The sequence below is a fragment of the Typopeltis vanoorti genome, chromosome 3 (assembly GCF_054136105.1).
Source record: "Typopeltis vanoorti isolate ZY-2024b chromosome 3, IOZ_Tvanoo_1.0, whole genome shotgun sequence".
Taxonomy (NCBI): domain Eukaryota; kingdom Metazoa; phylum Arthropoda; class Arachnida; order Uropygi; family Thelyphonidae; genus Typopeltis; species Typopeltis vanoorti.
The window spans coordinates 96377123-96390125 of record NC_143551.1 but is presented as its reverse complement, the minus strand read 5'-3'; the positions used below and the strand labels follow the sequence as shown (position 1 = coordinate 96390125).

The 13003-nt window shown below is 36.5% G+C and overlaps 2 protein-coding genes across 3 annotated transcripts in view; one reads left to right on the top strand and one right to left on the bottom strand.

Moving 5' to 3' along the window:
- LOC150108405 (testis-expressed protein 264 homolog) overlaps window positions 1–13003 on the bottom strand; it is a 53000-nt gene that overhangs the window by 16525 nt on the left and 23472 nt on the right. Inside the window, exon 3 of one of the 2 annotated variants that reach the window (XM_090390754.1) lies at window positions 4254–4325. In XM_090390754.1, coding sequence (XP_090246880.1) covers window positions 4254–4325 — 72 coding nt within the window. Of the gene's footprint in view, window positions 1–4253; window positions 4326–11030; window positions 11908–13003 lie in introns of those variants that run through there. The other variant, XM_090390753.1, reaches the window with a different exon arrangement.
- LOC150108406 (centrosomal protein of 83 kDa-like) overlaps window positions 1–13003 on the top strand; it is a 300734-nt gene that overhangs the window by 282342 nt on the left and 5389 nt on the right. The gene's annotated exons all lie outside the window — the stretch shown is intronic.

Below are 13003 nucleotides of genomic sequence, written 5' to 3'. Positions count from 1 at the left end.
GAAGAGCTGCTGACACTAAAAAATTCTATGGCAGGTATCCAGAGCAGGGTCAGCAAGACTAGAGTGGCTGTATTGGTGAAACCGGATGTAATCCTTATGTATAACCAACGTCTAAGCCTTTCCACGAGAATTACGATAATCCACGGAGATGTTACCGCACGTAAAGCACGCCATTACGGTAAATTGAAGTTGAAGCTAGCAAGACAACTGAATCGTCTCGCCTTCCTGAAGCGCTGCTGGGATAACCAGGTAATCCCCAACTGTGTGAAATTGAAGCACCGTTTCTGTTCGCAAAAGGCACTTCGTATCTATAACCGTGCCAGCCAAGCCTTACTCAGAGAACAAATTGCCGCCACTTGCCGTTTCCTGAGTGAAGCTAACTCAGCTATACAGGCACTCGAAGATGACCTTTCAGGCACCTTAAGCCATGAAATTTGGTCGATTTTACACGACATCTCGTGCACTGCAGTGGAGAAAGAGTTTAAATTAGTCCGAGACCGACACATCAAAAAATTCGAAAATTTAAAAAAGGTCGCGATCTCTAAACCGCAACTATCTACCAATACGGTAGTGAATCTGTCGTCACTAAGTGTGAAACCTGAAGCACTCGACGGCCTCGCACGTGGCCACAACTTCGCCATTGCGCCCAAAAGAATACCTGCCGAGGATATCATGATACGGATTGAACGCGGGATCCGACACCTCCCAAGCCACGTCGCCAACGATATTAGACTGGATGTAGCTTGTGTTCTGACCAAAGCCAAACCACCTGAAACCAACATGCCCAGTAAAGAAATTAAATCTCTATTAGAATTAAAGAAAAACAAGAAAATAATCACCAAAGCTGACAAAGGGAATGCCACAGTAGTGCTGAACCAAAAAGATTACACAGGTAAGCTGAAATCTCTATTGTTAGATCGTGCCACTTACCTCCCCATCGAATACAATCCCACTAACTCGCAAATTAGAAAACTCCACAGGCTCCTTAAGAAGGTCACTTCTTGGCCTGTGGAAATCACCAACAAACTAAAACCATATAACTCCATACCCCCCCCCCCCGGATTTATGGACTCCCAAATATTCACAAGGAAAACGTGCCATTACGTCCCATAGCGGATGGCATTGATTCCCCCACATACAAACTAGCTAAACATTTGGCCAAAGCTCTCTCACACTATACTGGCAACACACCTTCATACATAAAAAAACTCAGCCCACTTCAAAGCCAGCATAGAAAACCTTACACTCAAACACACTGACATAATGGTCAGTTTTGATGTCTCCTCCTTATTTACGAATGTCCCTCTCAAAGAATCCTTAGAGCTAATCCAAGCTAAATTTCCTCCCGATATCACAGCCCTATTTCAGTTCACAATGAACTCAGGCTATTTTGTTTGGCAAGGAAAATTCTACAAACAAATAGAGGGGACAGCCATGGGTTCTCCACTCTCCCCACCCTTGGCCAACTTTTATATGGAGACTTTTGAAGAGCAAGCCTTGAACTCTGCCCCACAAAAACCAACCATTTGGCTTCGCTATGTAGATGATGTATTCGCTATTTGGCCACATGGCTCCGATGCACTCCTCTCCTTCTTAACACACTTAAACAACCAACACCCCAGAATCAAATTCACCCTGGAAGAGGAAAAAAACAACTGCATTCCGTTCTTAGACACACTAGTCACCCGCCAGCCTGATGGAACCTTGGTTTTCTCAGTATATAGAAAACCCACCCATACAGGCAGATACATTCACCAACAATCCCACCACCCCCCCTCACAACAATATGGAGTCATTAAGACACTACACAACAGGGCTAAACTTATCTGCTCGAATGACAATGCCCTAACCACAGAACGAAACCACATCCTCAACACGTTCTCAGCCAATGGCTACCCCCCCCCAAAATATTAAAACCAGTAAACCACAACCCCCCCCCCCTCCCCCCTCACAACAAGGATTACTCTAAATCCATCACCATACCTTACATCTGAGGCACCTCAGAAAAAATCACAAAAATCCTAAAAAAACATAACTTAACTTCTTGTTACAAACTAAATAAAAAATTGGCATCCCTTATCCGCTCAACAAAAGGCCAACCTCCCCCCCCTAGACCTACCTGGTGTGTACCAGGTCCCTTGCAGCTGTAAGCTGTCCTACTTCGGCCAAACAGGCAGGACAGCAAATATCAGAATTTCAGAACATAAGGACTACATCTGGTTTCACCAATACAGCCACTCTGGTCTTGCTGACCATGCTCTGGATACCTGCCATAGAATACGGTGGAAAAAAGCCAGGATAATACACCGTAGCAAATACAGATATGAAAGGCTTTTCATAGAATCAGCTCAGCCCTAAAAAACGAGCCTAACCTCAACAAATTTGGTTGCATGAGACTTCCTCAAATTTGGGAACCTACATCAGAAGACCTTCAGCCCAATCAATCGCCCAATAATACCAACATCGCCCACTAGAGGGCACCATCAGTACTTTAGGAGAAATATTAGCTTCATTCTTCTTACTCATTTATTGTTTGTGCTGTGCCTGCGTGCACATATCTTGTACCTAAGTTCTTGAAAATGGCAGCATGACGTTGCCGAAATATAGAAATATATTAAAATTTATTTTAATGTATATCCTAGTACGTTGTAATTTCCTGAAATAATTTAGTGAAAATGCATAACCAACGTCTAAGCCTTTCCACGAGAATTATGTATCCTATTATTATGTAAAATGTATACAGTCTCAGTAAACAAAAGAAAATTCTTAGAAAATGAAGCGTACATAAACCTGAGAAATACACATAACATGCACAACCTAACCTAACCAAACCAACGAGATGATTTGCTGCTCCATCACACAACATGTATTCCTGCCGCACCTAAATGAATGACCTGATCACATTACTAGTTCATTGGATTAGCCTCTCCCTGTAGTGGCTGTTTATTATTGGTTAGTTATTTATACTTTGCAGACAACTCATGTCTAGACTTTATAGGATCACATATTATTCGCTCTACCCAGCAACTTATAGGATATGCACATATCACAAATGTTAATTATTAATAATTCGTTTGCCATTAATGAAAGTATTTCTAATCACACTTATTCTTTCCTTTACATTTTCCATTCTCACATGGCTTATTAATGATGGTTCACATATTTACACTTTTAAGTAATTCAAATATACCAACCAAATATAGCATTTTCCTTCACTGTTTTCTAATATATTTAAAAACAAACACATTGTTCCCCCACTCTACAGATTTGGTTACAATTAATTGATAAATTAAAGTATTCAGAGTTATCCTACAATTAATTCCATTGGGCCATTAAAATGAGCACTGATGTAGTATGCACTCTTAAAACTTTCGTACATCAATTTGACTGCATTGCATAAAAATGCAGTCAAATTGATGTGAATTTTGTAGCACAGCTTGCATAAGACAAACGACAGGACACCCAACCAAAATGGGCATGCAACACCACTATATATATATACAGTCATACTCTGACTTACGTGAATCCGGAGTTACATGGTTTCTTATACGTACGTATTTCTGTCCTGCTTCACTACTAGTCGTATCTTTCCTGCGCCTGCCGCATTCGCCAGTGTCGCATATGCTGTGAACAAGCACTGACGTGTTTCGCGCAGTCTCCATTCATACATGATTTTTATAGTCTACAAACCTTGCGATTGTTTAATGTTATGTTCTTGATAAAAATTTTATCACATAAAAAATAATAATGTCGTCCAAAAGAAGCAAGTGCGATTCTTCTACAGCTAGCAAGAAAAGAAAAACATTGACTTTGGAAACAAAACTCAACATTATTAAAAATTTTGAAGGCCGGATTAAAATTTCTGAGCTAGCAAAGAAGTTCGATCTACAGGAATCCACAGTAAGAACAATCATAAAAGAAAGGTTTACAGATTTCGGAGGTATAGATTCTAACAAGGAACGAATTGTAGCCACAAGGCAAGGAATAAAAAAAATCATTAGCTTGCTATGAAGAAATTTTGTATGAGAAGAAAAAAAAACATTCTGCTGTCAGACGAATCTATTAGATTTTATGAAACCATCGACATCAAAATAACTTTCTTTCTTTATGTACGAAAAACTACAATTATGATTATATTTATTAAAAAATATAGGTGTATTTTTTTAACTTTGGTCCCAATTAACTAATATTTTGTAGGTTTGTATATATAAATTACATGCAAAATTATACCGAGTTATGCGAATTCAACTTACGTGCTTTTTGTTGGTCCCACCCACCACATAACTTCGGGATATGACTGTATATATATCTCCGAAAATCCAAAACTGTTAGGAAATAGTAACAATATGTCAAACGATATCTACCTCATTACTTACATGTGATGTGCAATAAAACAGTGTACTATGTACCTCACTAGTAGGGATTAGAACAACCAAATGATTAATAAAAATGTTTTGTCATATTCAGCAACTCAGTCAACATGAAGTTTAAACAGTTTTTTTTTTTTTTTTAATAGGAATAACTAAAAAAGTCACCAATTCAATTAACAGAACTACAGTATCAATAATTTACAATAATATATCACCCATTTGAAATCCAAAAATTTAGTGAGCAAACTAGTGCTTCATAAATTTGTAATGGAAACCACACAATATCCCTTTCTCATGCTTCTCTCTCTCTATCCTCAAAAAATGCTTCTGGAGAATGTTTATTATAATTTCAACATGAAAAAAGAAAAATCATGTAACATGCTCAAATATACAATTACAGTCAACTCTCACTAAAACAATTCAATAGCTGGTTATGATGAGCAAGTCTTATCAGAATGTATGCTATAGTGAGAGCTCTCTGCACATCAAAAATGTCACAGCGTTCTTTGTTATTTAAGGCCATAAATATTTTTGTCATTTTTTTTTAATTTATAAAAGATTTGATTTTGGTTAATTCAATTTAATTCTGCAATTAGCTCCACCTCCTTGCTCTGGTACTGGTGAGGAAAAAGTGATCAATGACTTTCAAGTGACTAACAGGTTCCTACTTACTACTGATGACTAATATTTTTGAAATTTTGCTATCTGATAGTGGAAGCATAATAACAATAAAATAAATTATATGGGATCCTCAGAAATTATTTCTATTACTGATTTAATATTATGACTGAATTTCTACAGTGGTGTTTATGTCCCAGAATAGTCTTATTCTACACCTGTTTTAAGTAGAGAGCTAAATGTTTTCAATAAAAAAAGAAATTTCAATGGAAAGCCACACATATCTGAATGGTTTTGATTCAACTGATTAGAGGCAAATGTTATAAAATTGAAAATTCTACTCAGGTTTCATTATGGACATTCTAAAAGTGTCCAACTTGAACATGAAAGATTATACATGAACAAAATTATTTTTGATAATTTACACTGCTTTTCAGTTTTAAGTAGAGGAATCAAGAAATTTTCTTGCAAATGGTGTCAGGAAAACTTCATATCTTTTTTTTTTTTTATTAATTATATGCTTCTGGTTTTCTTTTAATAAATGGGTTTATTGTCTGTTGTTTTAAACAGAATAACAGAAGTTATTCTGTTTAAAATTCTACCATGCACATAATTAGTGGGACATTGAGAAACACCCCTCTCCCCTGGCTGCCTGCCTATCTAACATTGCTCCACCAAATATATGGAGAAGACAAGCCTCGATTAAAGTATTCAATAAAGTAATGAGCAACCCATGCCTGCACCAGACTAGTCTTTGACTAAAATCAAGAAACCTTTTCTGATCCAAACTCTTCAGCTGCCTTACCATCAACACCTGACATGTGGAGAGAACACTGATCCAATCTTCCCACAAATGGTTTCCTGGTTGTAGATTCTTGTGTTCTGCAGCCTGGTTTTGCTCTTCCTAAGAAGATTTGGCCATCTATCAACAGGATCAGAACTAACCAGGGCAGATGTGGCTACTTACTGCATAAATGGAGACTATCAGACCATCCTTATTATGACTGGTCCTCTGTGGCCCAGATGACCACTCATATTGTGAGTGACTGCCCAAGGTGCCAATTTCATGGTGGTGGTGGCCTCCAGGACATCCACGAGGTGACAGATGAGGCCCTGGATTGGCTTTCTGGTCTGGACACTGACCTGTAGCTGCTTTTGCCATAAGAATAAATAAATACTTTAGATGTTATATTCAGTCAATAATTCTTATGAATTAAGTAAAAAACCTAAAAGAGTGGATCAAGAATAAAAGAGCTAAGCCAAAATAAAACCTTTCGACCAGTTGAGTGCGTGCACGCACGCACGCACACAAACAATAGCCAAATTATGAAGTACATCCCATCATAACTCCACAGATCAATCAGTTTCAACAATGAAACTAATTGACCTTCGATTGTAAAGATCTGGCTTCAAATTCCATTTGCGATGCAAGGAACTCTTATCAGGACTTTTTCTTCAATTGAAGATGAGTTAACCAGCCTCATGTGGAGATGGAAGGGTTTGCCCTCCCAGAAACTAGTTTTTCATCCTGCAAACTGGTCATGGGAACAAAGGTAAACAACAGACATGCAGACTATGCAGTCAGAATTAATGGGCCCTATCTGAAAATTAATTAAATTTCAAAAGAAGTTACTCGGTGATCACTGAACCTAACACACAAGGGGAAAAAAATGATATGGGATTCCCGATCATGCATGGCAGAGAATTCACTCCAGATATTCGTACCTGTCTAGGCTTTGACCCTTAAGGGGTGCTTAAGGATCAAAGCTGTATAACTGAGAGGAGACCTCCACATAGTCTTTAAAGGAATGCGGAGAACCGACCAGGGCTTCTGACCTAATGTCCAATCCTCACCTTCTCGTGGTGCACCGTATTGGGTATCTACTTGGATACTGAACGAACGAGGATGGGCTGGCAATTTGGGATTTAGCCAACCAAATTGTATTCTTATTGGTTAAATCAAAATAAAAAATGATGGTACGACATGACAAATTTTCATGCTGGCTGGGGCGTTGCCCGGTTAAACAAGGCCTCCCGTTGTTTTTGCCAGGGAACCAGGGCGAACATCGAAAAGTCAGCTACTGGAACAAATCTGAAAACAGACCCCAACTCAACATTACCAGAGTTAAAGATCAGTACTATCAAGATAAGAAGCCTGAATGGCAAAGAAATGGAGCTAGCTGAGGAATTAGATAAGTACCAGATCGACATAATAGGGGTGACTGAAACAAAAAAGACAAAAACTGGCGAGATCTTTCTGAGCAATAAATACAAAATGTTATATTCAGGCAATGACAATCAAGGAAAAGAAGAAGTAGCCATAGTATTCAATACGAGGCTAATCTTCTTGAATGGCAGTCAGTCTCAAGTAGAGTAATGTGTGCAAATATGAGAATGGGGAACTGGACAATGAGACTTATTTGTGCCTATGGTCCCACAGAAAGTTCTATTAAGGTAGAAGTGGAAGAATTTTTTGAGGCTTTAGAAAAAGCAACTGACACAATGAAAAAGGAAAAGTTGGTCCCTGTTGGGGATCTAAATAGCAGAGTAGGAAATGATTGTGAAACATACAAAAATATTTTGGGAAAATTTGGAGAAAAGAGCAATTTCTAATAAAAATGGCAAATACCCGTTGGATTTCTGCTCAGGACATGGACTGGTTATTACTAACACCATGTTCCAACATAAAAATGTGCACAAATTCACATGGAGAGAAGAGGCAAGGAATAAGAAAGTCTCATTGACTATGTTATTGTTGATAGTGATGTTTTCTCCCTGATGCAGGACACCAGAGTGTACAGAGGATTTGAAATTGGAAGTGATCACTATTTAGTCTTGAGCAGGATAAAATTGAATTTCATTTTGAAAAGAATAACGTAAGAAAGTTTTAAAGCGAATAAAAGTTGAGCAGCTCTCAGATGTGAACTGTAGACTAAAATACACAAAGATTATTGAAGAAAAAATGAAAGAGCTTGAGAACAGTAACCAAACCTTGGAAATTCAGTGGCAAGCTTTGAAGAAAACCTTGATTGATTCAGCTAGAGAGGCATGTGGTAAAGTTGTCTGCAAGGATAGAAAAATCAGAACTCCATGGTGGACACAGGAAGTTAAAGAAGTGAAGGAAAAGAAGAAAGCATATCAAACATTCCAGGCAAATAAGTCAGCTTGTGCTCTTAGAGAATACAGAGACAAATCTAAGAAAGCTAAACACTGTGTAAAACTAGCTAAACAAAAGTCATGGGAAGACTTTGGCAAGAATATAGAAAATAAATATCAAGAAGGTGGCAAAATATTCTGGAGGTTGTTGAAGAAACTTAGGAATGGAGGAAAGAGTGCTGTAAAAGTAGTTAGAGATGATAAAGGTGACATGAAAACGGGAGAAAAAGATATCCTTGAAGTATGGAGTAATTACTTTGAACAACTGCTAAATGAAACAAACAGTGATGACAGCACAGTGGAAAAAACACTGACCAGGCATGCAGTCAGGAATACATATCCATACTTGAAGTAGAAAAAGCCACCAAAGGCTTGAAATGTGGAAAGGCAGCAGGAGTAGATGATATTCGAACAGAACTGCTGAAGTATGGTGGTATAAGAGTCTTACAGTGGCTGCACTGCATAGTTCAGAAAGCCTGGACAGAGGGACGAATTCCTGATGATTGGAGTAGAGCTCTCATAGTACCCATATATAAAAAGGGAAATAAAACTGAATGTGAGAATTACAGAGGTATTTCTCTAGTGAGTGTTCCTGGCAAGATCTATGCAAGTATACTTGAGAAACGGTTGAGAAGAATTGTGGAAGAAAAGCTCGGTGAAGAACAAGCTGGATTCAGGCCAAATAGAGGCTGTCAGGATCAGATCTTCACTTGACGACAAATAGTCGAGAAAGCATGGGAATATAACAAAGATCTGTATTTAAGTTTTGTCGATTTGGAAAAGGCATATGACAAGGTGCCAAGAGAGAAGCTATTCAATACGCCACAATGATATGGTGTTAATGGGGCATTATATCAAGCAATACGTAGTCTTTATTTGAGTTGTAAGTCAGCAGTTAGAATTGAAGTACAGGAAGATGGTTTAAATGTTAAATCTGGTGTGAGACAAGGATGTACATTATCCCCTCTGTTATTCATTATCTATATGGATCACATTATGAAGGAAAGTGGTTATTAAACATGATATCAAAATTGGAGATGTTAATGTCAGCTCTTTGCTTTATGTGGATGATGTTATACTTCTAAATAAATCCGCTACAAGTAATCTGCAAGATTCTCTGACTAAATTGAATAACTGTTGTAATAGATATGGTATGAAGGTCAGCAATAAAAAGACAAAGACAATGAAAATAGACAGAATCATTGAAAATGTCAACTGTGTTGTTGTGAATGGAGAACCTGTGGAACAAGTAAAACATTTCAGTTACTTAGGAATGATTTTTAGTGAAGATGGTAAATTAAATATAGAAATAGATAACAGAATCAGCAAAGTTGGTATGGTGGGAAGTCAATTGAATAAATTCATATGGAATAAGAGAGAAATTAGTCGGAACACTAAATTAGCTATATACAAGACAGTGTTCAAACCAGTTTTAACTTATGGATCTCAGAGCTGGGTCAGAAGTAAAACACTTGACCAAAGACTAGAGACCGCAGATATGAGAGTCCTGAGAAAGATTAGAGGCGTGAACAGATGGCATCAATGGCAATATATTAAAAACGAGGATATTAGGAAAGAACTTGACATTGTCAGCATCCAGGAATGTGTTAGCAGAGCTAATCTCAGGTGGTATGGTCACTTAAACAGAATTTGCGAAGTTTAGCAAAACAAGTGTTCTCTGCCAGGTTGGCAGGAAAATGACCCAGAGGAAGACCAAGATATAGATGGATTGATACGGTACAAAGTGCCTTAGACGATAGAAATTTAAGATCTGATAATGTTGGAGTCTTGACAAGTAACAGACTGATGTGGAGGAAAATTGTAGACAGAAAGTTAGTAATGATATAATTTTTTTCATGTAGTAGTATCATATCCTGTACACCCCTTGAGGGTACATGGCAGGAATTTGAATGATGATGATGATAAAACAAAAATAATGTGTTTAGCAGTTCAATCTGAATATTTTAATTTACATTACAAAATTGGGAGAAGGAAGAAACAGTTGGCACTTAGTTAAATTTGTTAGAACACACTATAGGTAAGAAACATCAATTTATGTACAACGGGATCAATTGTGCAAGGGAATAGGGAAAATTGATCGTAAAGTTATAAACAGAATTTACAACCCGATAGGATGTTCGGATAAGTTGAGATAAGCCAGTGGCATACTATGTAATCAAAGAGAACAAAGGTTTCATAAGAATGTGAGAGGCCAACTGCAATGTATGAAACAGAATGTTAGCACTGAAGAAAAAATATGAACAAAATTGTAGGTGGAACAGATTCCATGAGAAGGAGATTACTAAGAAAGGCATAGTTAGATGTGGTGAAAGAAGACATAAAACTGCAAAATAAGAAACTAGCCCAAAGAATGAACTTGGAAAGCTGATTGCAAAAGATCCATATAAGGTTCAAGACTTAATCTAGCTAGCTATGTGAGATAACCTATTTAGAAAACTGATAGAGGGATGATGGTTTAAATAAAACAGAGAAAAGGATATTGTCACTTTTTTTTTGGTGGGGGGAAGAAAAATTGCAAGATTTAAAGGTTGCAACTATATATTCATTACAATTAAAGCAAGAATGTTCGGAATGTTTTACAAGACCTCTCTTTCACACACAAAGCTAAAACTAATGATCTGCTGTTTCTAAATCTTTACACTCTTGAATAAAAATTCTGTATAATCCCAAACCATCATAATTTTGCCCCGAAAATTGCTACTGTGAAATGTAATATTCATCTTCCTCTCTCTCTCTTTTATTCCTCCCACTCCAAGCCAACTGATTAACCTAGCTTCACTATAAAAACTAAACTTAATATTTTGTAATCAATACTAAACCAACTCTGCCATTAAGTAATATCTCACTTATGCAGCAAGTTCATCAACTTATGAATTTATTTTTTCTGTTCATTTATGTAGCATAGGAAATAAAAGTTTGACATATAAATCATGTCTATCTTCAGATAGAAAATAATTTCATATAAATTTCTATATTCATTAAAATCAAACTACATTATAAAATTTTGATTATAATGGAAGTCCTTCCCTATCCAATTAATGCTATAATAATATGGCTAAGATCTGCACATAAAAAGTGAAATTTCCATTTATAAAGATTCTTCTTAACAAATTTTTCAATAAGACTAAAGTGAATGTCATCTAACACTTTTTGCCTATAGAATCAGTTCATGACCTACGAGAGGCTTTGTACAAGAAAGTTATGCAATAAATTGTCATCCTTTCTTCTGGTGCATTATCTCAATGAAAGTTGGAGTAAAACATCTCTCATTAACCATGAACACAACAAACAGATATATTGTAGAAATAAGGAATCAAGTTTTCCTTCTGAGGAATGTTTAGATGCCACTGAAGTTCAGGCATAAATTCATAAATGAATTTTGCAATCTTCTTTTCTAGTGTAAAATAAAAATAATAAAGGAACTTAAATTTCCTATATGTCACACCCTGTATAATGGGTATAGATGGCTATTGTTAATAGGAAGTCTTTGTTTATATTTCTCACTTGTAGGCAATAGTATACTGTTCCATTTACTTACAGATAGCATAGGAAAATATACTGGTTTAAAGTTTTTGCTTATTTCAAAATCATTGCAAATTTCCTCTCTTTCTTCTTCTTCATCTTCACTTTCTGTCTGTACTTCTTTTATATAAAAATCACCTTGTTTTGAAAGGGGAGCTACAAATATAATTTTGCTAGAAGTGTAAATTTCCATTATTGGATGAGCACACAAATTTCTTTTCTGAAAGTAAAAACACAAGGGGAGAAAAGTTTTTACTATTAGCTCACTCTAATATTTAAAATAATTTTCTTAAATACAACAAAAATTTATTATTAATTATACTATCACACACAGAGGAATTTCCATTAAATGACCTTAATGTGATCCACAGAAGAAAAACAGATGTCAGATAACTGAAAATGGTTAATATCCAAAACAACAAAAAAAAAACATTGTAAGCATGTAGACAAATTGTAATAATCCAGTATATATATATATATATATATATAGAGAGAGAGAGAGAGAGAGAGAGAGAGAGCACACACTATAAGCAGAATGGTAACTAGTTGGAGAGGTGGGTAATTTGGATTTATTTTCCAGCTTCATTTTTAAGGATAGTTTGTTGAATGAAAACAACCAATCTAATCTTCATACTGATAACCAAAAATTTGTCTCGCTAAGTTTAGTAATTGTTTTAGAAATTCACTTTCCTGTGGTATTTTTGATTTTACTATACAAATAGTTCATATAATCAAACTTCATATTATGCTCTATAATTTTCTATTGACAAAATGAAGTTACAAGAGTTGGAAGAGATGAAAGAAAAGCAACAAATTCATGAACAGAAGGAGTTTTCAGAAAGAGAGAGAGATCCACACTTCATAATAGCAACATGTGTGTCAGCTTTTGCCATCAACATATTCCCTGTTCTTTCCTTATCAGGTCTGAAATCTTAACTTAAAAACCACCACTGGCTGACATATATGGTTTAGTGGGGTGGGAATACTAAACTTTGACACTCCCTTCAGTACATGCAGTATGAGATATGCCATTCAACTGCATGCAAATTAATAGAAGAGCACATGTAGAGTTTACATGATTACATGCAGCAATGGTGCTGACATTGGAAGAGCAAATGGTCCCCACCTACAACATGTTTGTGAGCAGTTTATTCTTCGTTTCCATAAGAGTGCCGAAAGAAATAGTGTCATCACTGTCTTAATTGAGAGGTTCTGATGTACCAGAAGTGTTCTGCCGCAATGCAAAGGATATCTGGGAGGTGGGGGCACAAAAACTGTTAGCACAAATGAGAATCACAGGCATGTGCTGGAGCAAG